The 12,834-nt window shown below is 41.8% G+C and overlaps 1 protein-coding gene across 2 annotated transcripts in view; it reads left to right on the top strand.

Annotated features, from left to right (window-relative positions):
• The window catches only part of smg1 (SMG1 nonsense mediated mRNA decay associated PI3K related kinase), a 134,809-nt gene that overhangs the window by 85,252 nt on the left and 36,723 nt on the right, over positions 1 to 12,834 (top strand). For both annotated transcript variants that reach the window (XM_037091662.1, XM_037091661.1), the window contains exons 35-47: positions 44 to 224; positions 1,885 to 2,046; positions 2,351 to 2,565; positions 3,152 to 3,306; positions 4,076 to 4,298; positions 4,472 to 4,718; positions 5,937 to 6,166; positions 6,576 to 6,821; positions 7,019 to 7,157; positions 7,635 to 7,744; positions 8,234 to 8,452; positions 11,573 to 11,766; positions 12,348 to 12,520. In XM_037091662.1, the coding sequence (XP_036947557.1) occupies positions 44 to 224; positions 1,885 to 2,046; positions 2,351 to 2,565; positions 3,152 to 3,306; positions 4,076 to 4,298; positions 4,472 to 4,718; positions 5,937 to 6,166; positions 6,576 to 6,821; positions 7,019 to 7,157; positions 7,635 to 7,744; positions 8,234 to 8,452; positions 11,573 to 11,766; positions 12,348 to 12,520 (2,494 nt within the window). The remainder of the gene's footprint in view (positions 1 to 43; positions 225 to 1,884; positions 2,047 to 2,350; positions 2,566 to 3,151; positions 3,307 to 4,075; positions 4,299 to 4,471; positions 4,719 to 5,936; positions 6,167 to 6,575; positions 6,822 to 7,018; positions 7,158 to 7,634; positions 7,745 to 8,233; positions 8,453 to 11,572; positions 11,767 to 12,347; positions 12,521 to 12,834) is intronic.

Here is a 12,834-nt window from a genome sequence, read left to right as displayed (position 1 = left end):
AGTTTACTGTCAGTGCTTAATGCTGAGTTTCTGTGTGTTTTAGGTCCCTATAGATGAAGATGACCCTAAAGTCCTGCTATCCTGTCACAACAGCAAACAAAGCAATGATGATGTGATTGTCATGGCAACCCTGCGTCTCCTCCGCCTTCTCGTGAAGCATGCGGGTGAACTGAGGGAAGGACTTGAGCTTGGCCTAGCTTCCACCCCTACAGCACCCTGGAGGGGTATGTCCTCAAAAAATAAGCATCCACACAAGTTTTTTACATTGCACCTGAAAGTTTCATTGCTAATGTTTTTCACAGGAACAAGCTTCAGAGTTTTGAGTCCTGGACGAGCCCCCAAATAGGTTATGGCCCCAAACTGAACACAAAGACTCAAACAAAAAGAGGCCAGTAACATATAAAGGATGCCGACTCAACACAGTCAAGTTTAAATGTTTTTATTTAACAAAAGAAAAAGGGCAAGAGTTCCTGGCCAAACTAAAAAAAAAGAGAGAAGAGACCCCAGACCAGCCATGACCGTCGCATCTGGGGAATCCTCCCAACTAAAGCTGCCTAATAAAAACTACTAACCTACTAAGAGAAAGAAAACAAAAAGATACGAAAACAGGACTACCAGGAACTCAAACCCAAATTGAAACAACAAAGCCCTGGCACTCTAACAGGCCAGGGAACTGAACCCAAACTCAAATCAGCAACAAAAGAGAAAACAGCAAAAGACTGTGAGGCCAGCACAGCCTCCCTTCTCCTGCAACACACCTGTAATCAGAGAAAAACAGAGAGAGAGATGCCCTGATACTGCCTCCTTTTACCTGCTCAGATGATTGCCCACACCTGAGCTCAGGAAGGCAGAGCAGGGTGGAGACAGATGACACACACACATAGGGCACTGACTTGGCCACACGTAACACCGGGCAATATATATGATATACCTGGATACCATTGTTACTGTTACAAAAGACGGTCTGAGATTTTGGATATTGTTATACGACAGAATGACAGGTGTTGTCTATTCCTTCTTTTAAAGGCTGCTTTGCAGTTAAGTGTAATTTCATTGTAAGGCCATTCCCAACCCTTGTTTAATTTTAACTGGCTCAGTCACCTGGGATTTTGCAATTCCAGGTGAACCCATATTGGATTTTGGGGCTGATGCTGTTACAGAGACTGACACATTTGTTTTTTTGTATATATTTTTTTATGTTGACTATGATTTCATTTATCAAAGCAATATATCGGGAACAATTAAGTGCTAAACACTTTTTATAGGCACTTTTTATCCTTGATGTGTAGTCACGTTCATGTTCCCATTTCATATGGGATGCGGGAATGCTTTTAGCTTTGCAGCAATTTCTGTGCTTCTGGAGAGTTGGATTATGCCAGACAAGCTGTACAGAGCCTTAAGATGTATTCTTTGGTTGTTTTTTACATTTTAAAACAAGTCCCCTGCTACTTCAGTTGTTTGGCAGAATGCTAAGATGCTGTTTTTCTGAGAAGATCCATGCTTTGTGGACTACAAAACTTCATATGACTTTCAAATTGCACGGGGAGAGTAGTTAATGACTTCAGTTGAACTTAACCTTTAAGTGGCAAGAATACTCCATCAAAGGGAATGTTGAATGATCTGATTTGGAAACTGTCCTCCTCAATGACTCTCTGATTTTGGAACTGTGGGGATTGTGTCCATCAGTATCTGTACATTTCCAAAACAGAGTATACAACATCCATATGCAGGGTTTAATATTCAGTCCCTCTGAAGATCCCTTATGGTATTTATTGCACAACTTTTTCAACCATATTATCAGTTGAGCTGAGTGCTACTATCCCTGTTATTAACCAGTTACGCATCCTTCCCCTCTATATTGAAAAAATGTGTTGTCCTCCTCAGGTATCATCCCCCAACTTTTTTCCCGTCTCAACCATCCAGAGGCATACATCCGACAGAGCATATGCAGCTTGCTATGTCGAGTGGCTCAAGACTCCCCATATTTGATCCTCTACCCTGCCATTGTGGGCTCACTCTCCTTGGGAGGGGAGGCTCAGAGTGCAGGTACTGTTAACTTCTATTGACCAGGCCATGTGCAACTTCTTAAAGAGTTCTCAAAGTCTTTAACATGCCTCATTTGATTAGAAGTAATAACCAGACAATCATAAACTACTGTGTTAGGTTTCACCACTGTTAAGTGTGGAACAAACAACTACCACTAGTCATTGCTAGATTAAAAAAAAGTGCTGCATTTCAGTGAAAATATACATTTAGTGACCTTAATGACCTTAATAAAAAAATAATTAGTGATACCAGTAAAACTGTCCATACCATAGATCTGTGAAATGATAATGAAATGTGTTGACAGGGAGTAAATTGCCATCAGCTTTGCCCACCTTTCTGGGCAGTATGCAGGGAGAGGGCCTTGTGGAGGAAGAGGAGCAGCCAGAGACCAGCGAGCAAGGAGTAGCTCCAGGCGAGCTAGCAACCTTTTGCTCCAGTCAAGACCAAGCCATGATGCAGGACTGTTACAGCAAGATTGTCGATAAACTCTCCATTGCAAACCCTACCATGGTGCTTCAGGTAAGAGCAGTGGTCTCAAACTGATCCAGTAAAGGGCTGCTGTGGCTGCAGGTTTTCATTCCAGCCAACCAAGAACACACCTGACTCGACTTTTTCAGTCAACTGAATTGTATTTACACAGTTGATTTGTTGGATCAGGTGTGTTCTTGCTTGGTTGGAATGAAAACCTGCAGCTACAGCGGTCCTTTACTGGATCAGTTTAAGACCACTGGATAAGAAGCTACACACACTTAACCACTGTTTCACAGAAAGTCCATAACAGTCTCAAGACAGACAGCATTACACTACATAGTCATGTCATTTGCTATGATAGCTGTAGCCAAAAAGAGGACCCATATCACAAAATATTCTAAATCTATCTGAAAATGAAGCATTAATTCTCAATGGGGAATGTAAGATTAGGGTCCTAAAGTGAAGCCAAACAAAGAATGTGGCTATGGGGTATGTGAAACCAACAGTTTCAGAGAGCCATCAGTCAAGCACAGTCCTGAGAAGAGGTCTAATCAGGATCAGCGAGCAAACATCTGTGTTGGTGTAAGCCCTGTAAATATGATTCAGCTTCTAACCAGTCCTGTGTGCTGACCAGGTCCAGCAGCTGGTGGGTGAGCTGCGCAGAGTGACCTTACTATGGGATGAACTGTGGCTAGGTGTGTTACAACAGCAACACATGCATGTCTTGCGTCGGATCCAACAGCTGGAGGATGAGGTCAAAAGGGTACAGAACAACAACACACTGCGCAGGTGAGGCTCAATTTTTATTCATCCAACAAGCCTTCTAGTTGATTCTGCATTTAATCTGTGAGGTTATGGTTCTGTTATTGAAGGACTTGGTGAAATTATCAGCAACTTTTATTCTTCTCAGCCTCTACATGCTCTTTGGTTTTGTCTTCAATTTTACTTTTTGTGTAGTTACATCCTTGAACTAATGATGTAAAACAGCATATCACCTTGTAAATATTATTATTATTATTATTATTATTATTAATCATGCACAGGGATGCCCCAATATGTTATTTATTCTCCCTCTGTGTACACAAAACAATGACATCCTATTTTTAAAAAAAGAATAACTGAACCTTATAAAAATGCCATTCAGCCCTTTATCTGTAGATGAGAACAAAGTCAAACATACAAATGTATGAAACAACCTTGTATACTATTCTTTCCCATGGAAAAAGAATTAGAAAATCAATAAAATATAGAAGATACCTACAAGTTGCTGTGATGCCCTTGTACTTAGAAGAGATTCTGGAGCCAAATGGACCAGAAAGACAAGCATGTCATGCAGGGTGGACTGTGCCTGTTTGTGTCATACAGAATAGGTGCTTCAATAAAGGTGAGCTTATGACAGAACGCTGGAGTACAGCGTACAAGCCCCTGTTAGATTACCTGTTTGAGCCCCACTGAGTAACGCTCTTGACTTCTTGTTCACTTTGGGTCACAGTGTGTTGGGGTGCTTGGCCCTGTTACACTTGCTTGTAAGTCCAGTTACACTCTTTTTGTGCTACAGAGATGAAAAGATTGCCATTATGCGTGAGAAGCACTCTGCTCTGATGCGTCCGGTGGTTTTCGCCCTGGATCACGCCTGCAGCATCACAGCAGCTCCAGCTGAGACACCACACGAAAACTGGTTCCAGCAGACCTACGGTGATGCCATTGTCTCTGCCCTGGAGCGACTGAGAAACCCAACCAATCCCGCCAGCCCTGCCAGCAGCTGGCTACCCTTCAAGCAGGTCTGTGTGTGGGTGTTGCTCTGCATTTGAATCATTCACAGTTTCACAGGGATCCATTTTCATGTATGTAACCTTATGAATAATTACAGATGTATTCTTTCTGTGCATTATTAATACCGTCAGCATGCATTCTACACAATAAAAACATAACAAGTGGTGTGTGTGTTGGTCAGATCATGATGAGCTTGCAGCAGCGTGCTCAGAAGCGAGCCAGCTATCTTCTTCACCTGAATGAGATCAGCCCCCGCCTGGTGTCTATGACCACAACAGAGATGGCCCTGCCAGGCGAGGTGTCTGCATCAGATGCTGTCACAATAGAGAGTGTAGGTAACACCATCACCATCCTGCCCACCAAGACCAAGCCAAAGAAGATCTTCTTCCTGGGCTCAGATGGACACAACTATCCTTATCTTTTTAAAGGTAGGAGGCCAGTTTACATCAGTTAGTAGGGTTAGGAAATAAATACGTAAATGCTGTTTTCATATTGAATTGTAAGAAAATACTACATGTTCTTGGTGGGAAAAAAGGGTCTGGGCAAGAATTGGCTGATTTCAAGAAAAGTATTAAGTCCTGAGTACTGATGGTCACCATTTGTACAGTTTCATCACAGTTTTACAGCAAATTCTATTATTTCCTCAAGCTGTATAGATGGGTCTTTGTTAAGGGGGTACACCGAACCTGCAGCAGCTCGTTTGTAGTCCCCGGTTACAATTAAACATTTGTGTCTTAACTGATGTGTGCTGCCAATAAAAATGTATCTACATTGCGATAAAGACAAGGCTTACTAAGCTGTTGCTGCTACAAGTGTCTGGCTGTTTTTCAAGAATAATAAGTTGTGAAAGCTGTAAAATATACCGTTTATTAGCACGTCTGTCTTATTTGGATCTCGTTAATACACAGTGGAATTAATAGGAATGAGACTGATATTCAAATCTGAGCCTGTGAGTTTGTGTCTACAGTGTGTAATGTTGAGAAGCGAGAAGCACATTGTTATTTCACCTAGGCCTCAGTGCAGGTTTCGGGGATGGTTTGTGTACCGCGAATATGTAATATTCACCCACTCTCTGGCCGCCCTCACGGCTTATTTTCACTTTTATCAAACATCTTTTGGAGAATCCTATTCTGCGGCCTGTCGTTTACCTGTAGTTTCTCAGATAGCATCTTATTCACTTTGTCCTTGCAATCAGACCATTTGCTATATGGACTGATTCTTTGATGCCATCAATTACATTATTTTGTGTAGACTGACCTATATACTGTATACTATTGGGTCTGTTGTCATTGAATAATCTAAGACTGCTTCTACTTCATTTTTAACAATGAAAAAGTCAGATTGTAAAAGAGTTGTAATTATTTAGCTCGTAGTATCTGCCAGCTTTGGTTTTATTTGTCTGGGCTTGGACATATTTTGGGAGGTTTTTCTGCCTCCACACCTACACAATGCAAGTGAATGGAATTCACTTTTTGGGTGCTTAAAGCATTGGCAATTCAACAGCAACGCCTCTTTCCAAAGCAGTTGTTACTGTGAGTAATTCACAGACCTCACTGTCAACAGTTTTCATTGGGACTATTATAAGGGTTGTAGAAAGCAGTTTTGATTAAGAACTGTTCAAAGATGTCTGAAATCTTGTGTCTCAGGTCTGGAGGATTTACACTTGGATGAGCGCATCATGCAGTTTTTATCAATTGTCAACACCATGTTCACAAAGATCAACCAGCAGGAGCAGCCACACTTCCATGCCCGCCACTACTCTGTCACCCCCCTGGGAACCCGGTCTGGACTCATCCAGTGGGTGGATGGAGCCACCCCTCTATTTGGCCTCTACAAGCGATGGCAGCAGAGAGAAGCTGTGCTGCAGAGTCAGAAGGTAATGTTCAACTCTGTACATTGTATTCTGTGCTGTGTCACAGTGCAGCACAGTAGGTAGACACACACTCCTTTTTACTCCCTTTTTTCACAAATTGCAGTAGAACTTTGAGACTTTCTGTGGACACAGAAGGCTTTGCAAGCTCTACTTTGCCAAAAATCATCTATACCCCTAGACAGGTATGACATATCAGGAGGCTGGTTAAACAGTATGATTACTGCAAAGGTGTGGCCTGGGTTGGGCGCTATGAAAGATCACTCAAAAATGTGCAGTTTTCTCACAGACATTTTAAAGTAGCTTCAACTCATGAAAATGGGAACAAAAAAGCAAACTTGCAAATTGCAACCCCATGTTTTGTTTGAAATCTTTTTCTTCAGAGCTAAACTGATGTACTCTTTTCTACAATCAGGCCCAAGACTCATTCCAGCAGCAGCCAGTGCCTCCAGTACCCCGCCCTAGTGAGCTCTACTACAGCCGTATCGGGCCAGCGCTGAAAGCAGTGGGGCTTAGTCTCGATGTGACACGACGAGACTGGCCTCTCAGTGTCATGAAGGAGGTGCTGAAAGAGTTAATGGAGGCTACGCCTTCCAACCTGCTGGCCAAGGAGCTGTGGTGTTCCTGCACCACACCCAGTGAGTGGTGGAGGGTCACTCAGGTAACTGTGCTTTTGGCAATTGAAAAATGATGAATGGATGGATGATGTTTTCCCCCACTTTTGTTTTTAACCATGACAATATCTTTTTATTCATATATCACTTTTAAAACAACAGTGGAATCAAATCAAAGACCAGGGCTTTCACAAGCGTCCAACAGAAATTTTCTGTTTGATATTCTTTTTCTTTTGTGCTGCAGTCGTATGCCAGATCTACTGCTGTCATGTCGATGGTGGGATACATCATCGGCCTCGGCGACCGTCACCTTGACAATGTGTTGATTGACATGACCACTGGAGAGGTGGTGCACATTGACTACAATGTATGCTTTGAAAAAGGTCAGTTTTAGCTGTTTTTACTTGACTTGTTTTTGGTCAGTTTCACCAGAATGACATTGAGGTTGCAGCCAGACCAAGTTGACCTTGTGAAGAAGACCCAGGTCCCCTATTCATTTCAATGAGCTTAGTGGGTTTTAGCGGTCAGGACCCCAGTGAACAAACAGTTGAGGGCCACCTTGCTAGTAGCATATAGTAACAGAGCAGCTGCTCCTTTATGCAAGCTGATCAGCAGGGGTCCGACTGTGCAGTGACACTCCTACAGTGGCACGCAACCCTGCTACTCCTTCTCCAAAAGCTCTGATTTGTTTCTGCTGATTAAAATAATGCATGCAGCATGGCATCAAAGAGGCTTTGTGCAAAATGCTACCCACAGGAAAAGAAGAGGGTGTGATTGCTTGATACATCTGTTGTGCTTGGTTTTCCTCATTGAATAGTGTAGTTTATCAATAACAATGTGGTGTCCTTGTGTATCCCTAGGGAAGAGTTTGCGGGTGCCAGAAAAGGTCCCATTCAGGATGACACACAACATTGAGACAGCTCTGGGAGTCACTGGGGTGGAGGGCATCTTCAGGCTGTCCTGTGAACAGGTTACTGTCATATCACACACTACTCTGCCCTATCACATTCACACTGAGTTATGCGTTTAAGCATCACTAGTGCCTGTTCGATTTCACTGCAGCTTGAGAACCACTCATCCAAGCCACTTCATAGTCCACTCAGATTGCAGAGGGTTATCAAAATGTTGACATTAAAACTGATATCAACTCACACCTCATTAGGTATAACCAGTGCTTATACTTCATGAGGGTGAACGTGAGTTACCAGCTAAAAGCCTGGCTATAGTGGAATCTCAGTGGCTCAGTAATTTAGCAAGTAACTAATTTTTAATGAAAATGCAAAATTTAGATAGGTAGGTGTTGAATTACTTTCAATATGTTAGTAAACAAAACTTCAAGAAAAAACAGGATGGTGTATAAAAACAAATAAAGCTGTAAAAGGATCAGTTGGTGTTTTAACTTGTTAAAAGTAAAACATTTATTTAAGCACCATCTGAATGTCAAATTGTGTCATTTCAGGTCGTTCAGATGATGCGCCGGGGTAGAGAAACCCTACTGACCCTGCTGGAGGCCTTTGTCTATGATCCCCTGGTTGACTGGACTGCTGGGGGAGAGGTGGGCTTCGCTGGTGCAGTATATGGAGGAGGAGGTCAACAGGCTGACAACAAGCAGAGCAAGAGGGAGATGGAGAGAGACATCACACGCTCTCTCTTCTCCTCTAGGGTGGCTGAGATTAAGGTGAGGTCATAACATGGGTTGCCTGCTACTTGGTCTTTTGTAAAAAGTTTTTTTTTTTTAGATATGTATTTATGCGAATCAAACTTTGGGGGCAGCCTGCTTCCTTTCAGGACCACCGCAAAGTTTATAAAAAAAAACTCAGATCTGGACCACGGCCAAGTCTTGGCCAGTCAGATGTTTCTAGCAACAGAAAAATCCTTTAAATAAATATTTAAATAAATTTAAATATCCATGAAAGATGTAGGATCCCTAATCATTAAAGAGGCCATACAATGCTTTTCAAGTTGTATCTCTTGCCTTGAGTGTGTTGTACAGATTTTTTGTGGATGTCAATGTCGGCAAGTAAAAAATCAAAATATTAGCCGCTAGTCTGATGAAGTACTGACACCTATGTATTTGGAGTATGAATTTGACAGGTGTGCAGTTCTTATATATTGCATCATCAAGCCAGGTCTAAGTGATGGCTGGGATTGAGAATCTTATACATGCCCAGTTCCCTTAATTCGCGCGAGTTATACAACAAAATGAGATGGGGAGATTTCATTATGGAGTGCAGCTCTGGCCGCATTTTTCTGTCAGAACTTGTCCAAGTCAGAGAGTGTAGTAAGTGAGACCAACCTAAACTCAAAGGTCCATGTATTGAGGTCGGTCAGGCCACATGCAGTAATATGGTAATATTCAAAACAAAATGTCCTTTTAATTCAAAACAACAACAAAAATACAAACTAACATAAAATGTCATTTTAATTTTGACATAAATCTAAATACCGTATCTTCCGCACTATAGGGCACACTGGATTATAAGGCGCACTGTTAATGAATGGTCTATTTTCAAACTTTTTTCATATGTAAAGCGCACCAGAGTATAAGGCGCATTAAGCGAAACAAAACAGTCAGATAAGTCAGTCAGTCAGACTTTATTAAACACGTTCAGAATAACTCTCAACATTGTTCAAACGTTAATGAGCGTATTCACAATAACTCTCAAAATTGTTCAGTTATAACACGTAAAATACAACACAGTCTGATACCGCTAAATCAGACGTTAGCATATTCACAATAACTCTCAAAATTGTTCAGTTATAACACGTAAAATACAACACAATACACTCACTTTTTCAGTTCATTCCTCGTCCACAAATCCCTCAAATTCTTCATCTTAAATGTCCGAGTTGAACAGTTGGGCAATTACGGCATCCAGCATGCCCAGATCCCTCTTGTCATTATCCGAGTCAGTGTCGTGGCTGTTACCTGGCAGTTCAGTGATGATTCTGGCCTTCGTGAAAGCTCGGACCACAGTTGAGACTGATGCATTAGCCCAGGCATCCACGATCCATTGGCAGATAGTGGCGTAAGTTGCCCGGCGCTGTCTCCCTGTCTTGGTGAATGTGTGTTCGCCTTCTGTCATCACCACGCAGCTCGCAGTTTAACTTTGAACACCCTGTTGACACCAACATCTAGCGGCTGGAGTTCTTTAGTTAATCCACCCGGAATGATGGCAAGCTCCATCCTTCTTGCTTCCTCCACTTCCGTACCATTGATTCATTAATGTTGAATTCTCTCGCAGCTGCTCTATTCCCATGTTCTACTGCGTGACTGATAGCCTTGAGTTTGAAGTCTGCGTCTTACGCGTGTCTCTGGACAGGTGCCATTTTGGGGACCATAATATTATGGTGAAGCACAGTATGTATTACTCCGCGACGCTCCTGACTACGGTAGCCGTAATGTTGCAAGCGATGCGGCTTTGTAGTTTACCAAAATCTTACTAAAACATTTTGACAGAGCGCCGTGAGCGCCACGTAACCACACAAAATCGCTTCGAGGTCAGTAAGCACAACCAGAATTAATCCATATATAAGGCGCTCCGGATAATAAGGCGCAGTCGTTTTTTGAGAAAATTTAAGGCTTTTAAGTGTGCCTTGTAGTCTGGAAAGTACGGTACATAGTTGAATATTTCCTCTTTTTGTTTGCCTACAAACATTGTGTCCTTCACTTCAGTCATGCATTATTTCATTATTTCTGCATCTGAGAATGGCTTCTTGTGCTTACCCAAAATCCACACCACTCTGAACACTCTGTTGCCTTTTGTTGTTGTGTCATAGATGTGACAAGAATCCTGCTTGCAGCTTGATATGACGATTTCAGTGCAATTTATTTTGTTGTTCGTACCTCTGAATTTTGACGAAATGTCTCTTTAAAATTCCTATGCTTCGTCTCATAATGCCGTTTCAAATTGGAAATCTTCATTATAGCTATAGTCTCCTGGCATGCTAAGCACATGGCTCTTGTGCTAGTTGGAGGGAGAATGAATGCAAATTTTTCAGTTCATTCTTCTTGAATTGCAGATTTTCACTGTCCACTTTTCTTTTAGCAGTGAACTTGGAACATGCCATTATCATGCAATTTAGGCTCCTAAAGCCGGCAAAATGTCAATTTGCTCCAAAAACGAAAAATTGCACTCCCAGCAGTGAGTGACCCAGCTGGAGATGGAGACAAGTCCTGGTATACACGTGTTGACCCAGCCACCTATTGAGTACCACTGTTTTACACCAGTATGGCTAAACAAGATGGGGTATCATCTAAATTGCAACTCACAGTGGTTTGGTCTGGTGAGGATTACTGTGAAAAGGCATTGTTTTAGGCACATGGATATGGAATTAAGATGATGTGTACATATATATTTTTTTCAGTTACCAAACACATCTCAAATCATGTCTAAATATTTGTCCAAACCCAGCCGATGGAGCCTGAAAGGTTTGAATTTAGTATCCATACTGTATTTTATTACCCAATTCTTCACACAGAGCTGAATGTAGACTATTCCAGAAAGGTTGTATTTTCAAGCAACTCCCAAAAATATTTGTGTTTTGTGTGGATCTTTGCTGCTGGGTAAAAGATATGTGTGAACCATCCATGTCTTACAAAACAAAATGGTACTTCATCTTCATCAGAATAGCTTTATAGTCCCAGAAAGTGAATATGTGCAAGGAATTCTTGTTTTTGTCAATGGACCTGCACACTAACAGAAAAGAATGTATCGGTAAAGCACTACATACAAATGTTCAAGAAGCCTCACATATGAGGATTTTAGTGTGATTTGTGTCCTGTCGGGACTTGCAGGTGAACTGGTTTAAGAATCGTGATGAGATGTTGGCAGTCTTGCCACAAGTGGAAGAGGCTATGGAGGAGTATTTGGTCCTGCAGGAGCTGCTCTGCCAGGGGGAGAAACTACAAGCCAAACTTCAGGAGGAGATGGCCTTTCTGGAAGGGGCAGAGAGTCATCCAGACCATCTCATCCTCACCCTGGAGCAAAGGTTTGAGACAGCACCAGGCCACTTCACTCCAAATCCATGTTAAAATGAATCATCGCCACTGAGTCCTTTTTTGCAAAAGATCATTTGTCTGCCTTCACATATGTATTGATTGAGATTTTTTTGATTAATTCACAATAAAATACACATTGAAAGTTTGATTTAACCTGGACACTGTCACCAGACAGGTATAGGGCACCAGCATGCATATAATTATTCAAGTTTCCGTTTCATTGATTAAACCAATTTTTATTTGATTCATAATAATTATATATTTTCATGGTTTATAGATTTTTCTAGGTGTATTGTATTTTTATTTTTATGACCTTTTATTTACTCAGCAGTCATCTGGAAACAGTCGTGCTTCTCACATTCCGTTGTACTATTTTAAAGGGTAAATTAAAAGGTTTCTAAATAGTTTGGGCTGGTGCCAGATGAGCTGCATGTCATCAGCATTTAGTCTGTTGGGCACACCATAACTTCCACATTTTTTTCATCATATGCAGGCTCCTACAAATATTGTGAGCCATAACATGTAGACATTACATTCTTGTAGATTACTCATATAACCCTCCTTGTGACAGATATTCTGAACACACCCAGCTGCAGTCACGGCAGCGGACAGCGCAGGAGGCCATTCAGAGCAAACTTGCTGACCTGGACCAGTGGATCTCCCAGTACCAGGCAGCATTCTCCAACTTGGAGGCCACTCAGCTCGCTAGCCTGCTGCAGGACATCAGTAGTCCCATAGATCTTGGTTAGTTCGACTGGAATTCATGCAGGCATGATGAATGATTGAAAGGATGAATGTTTTTTTAAAGTGCATTGTTGTAGCAATTCTGTTTTACAAGAAATACTGCTGTCCATTTTAGTCACTTTTCTCATGATGATCTATTCAATCAGCCAGTGTTATTAGGTTTATTTGGGGTTAAACATTTAGATTGAGAAGAGGTTAGATTTTTTTTGCCTGAGCCCCGTATGCCCAGTATACTGCATCATTACTGCCCCTGCAATATTGGGGTGGCTGTAGCTCAGAAGGTAGAGCGGGTCGTCTAGTAGTCAGAAGGTCAC

This window comes from Acanthopagrus latus, chromosome 24, assembly GCF_904848185.1.
Source record: "Acanthopagrus latus isolate v.2019 chromosome 24, fAcaLat1.1, whole genome shotgun sequence".
Taxonomy (NCBI): Eukaryota; Metazoa; Chordata; class Actinopteri; order Spariformes; family Sparidae; genus Acanthopagrus; species Acanthopagrus latus.
The sequence above is the reverse complement of the archived record's forward strand: the minus strand, read 5'-3'. Positions and strand labels throughout refer to the sequence as shown.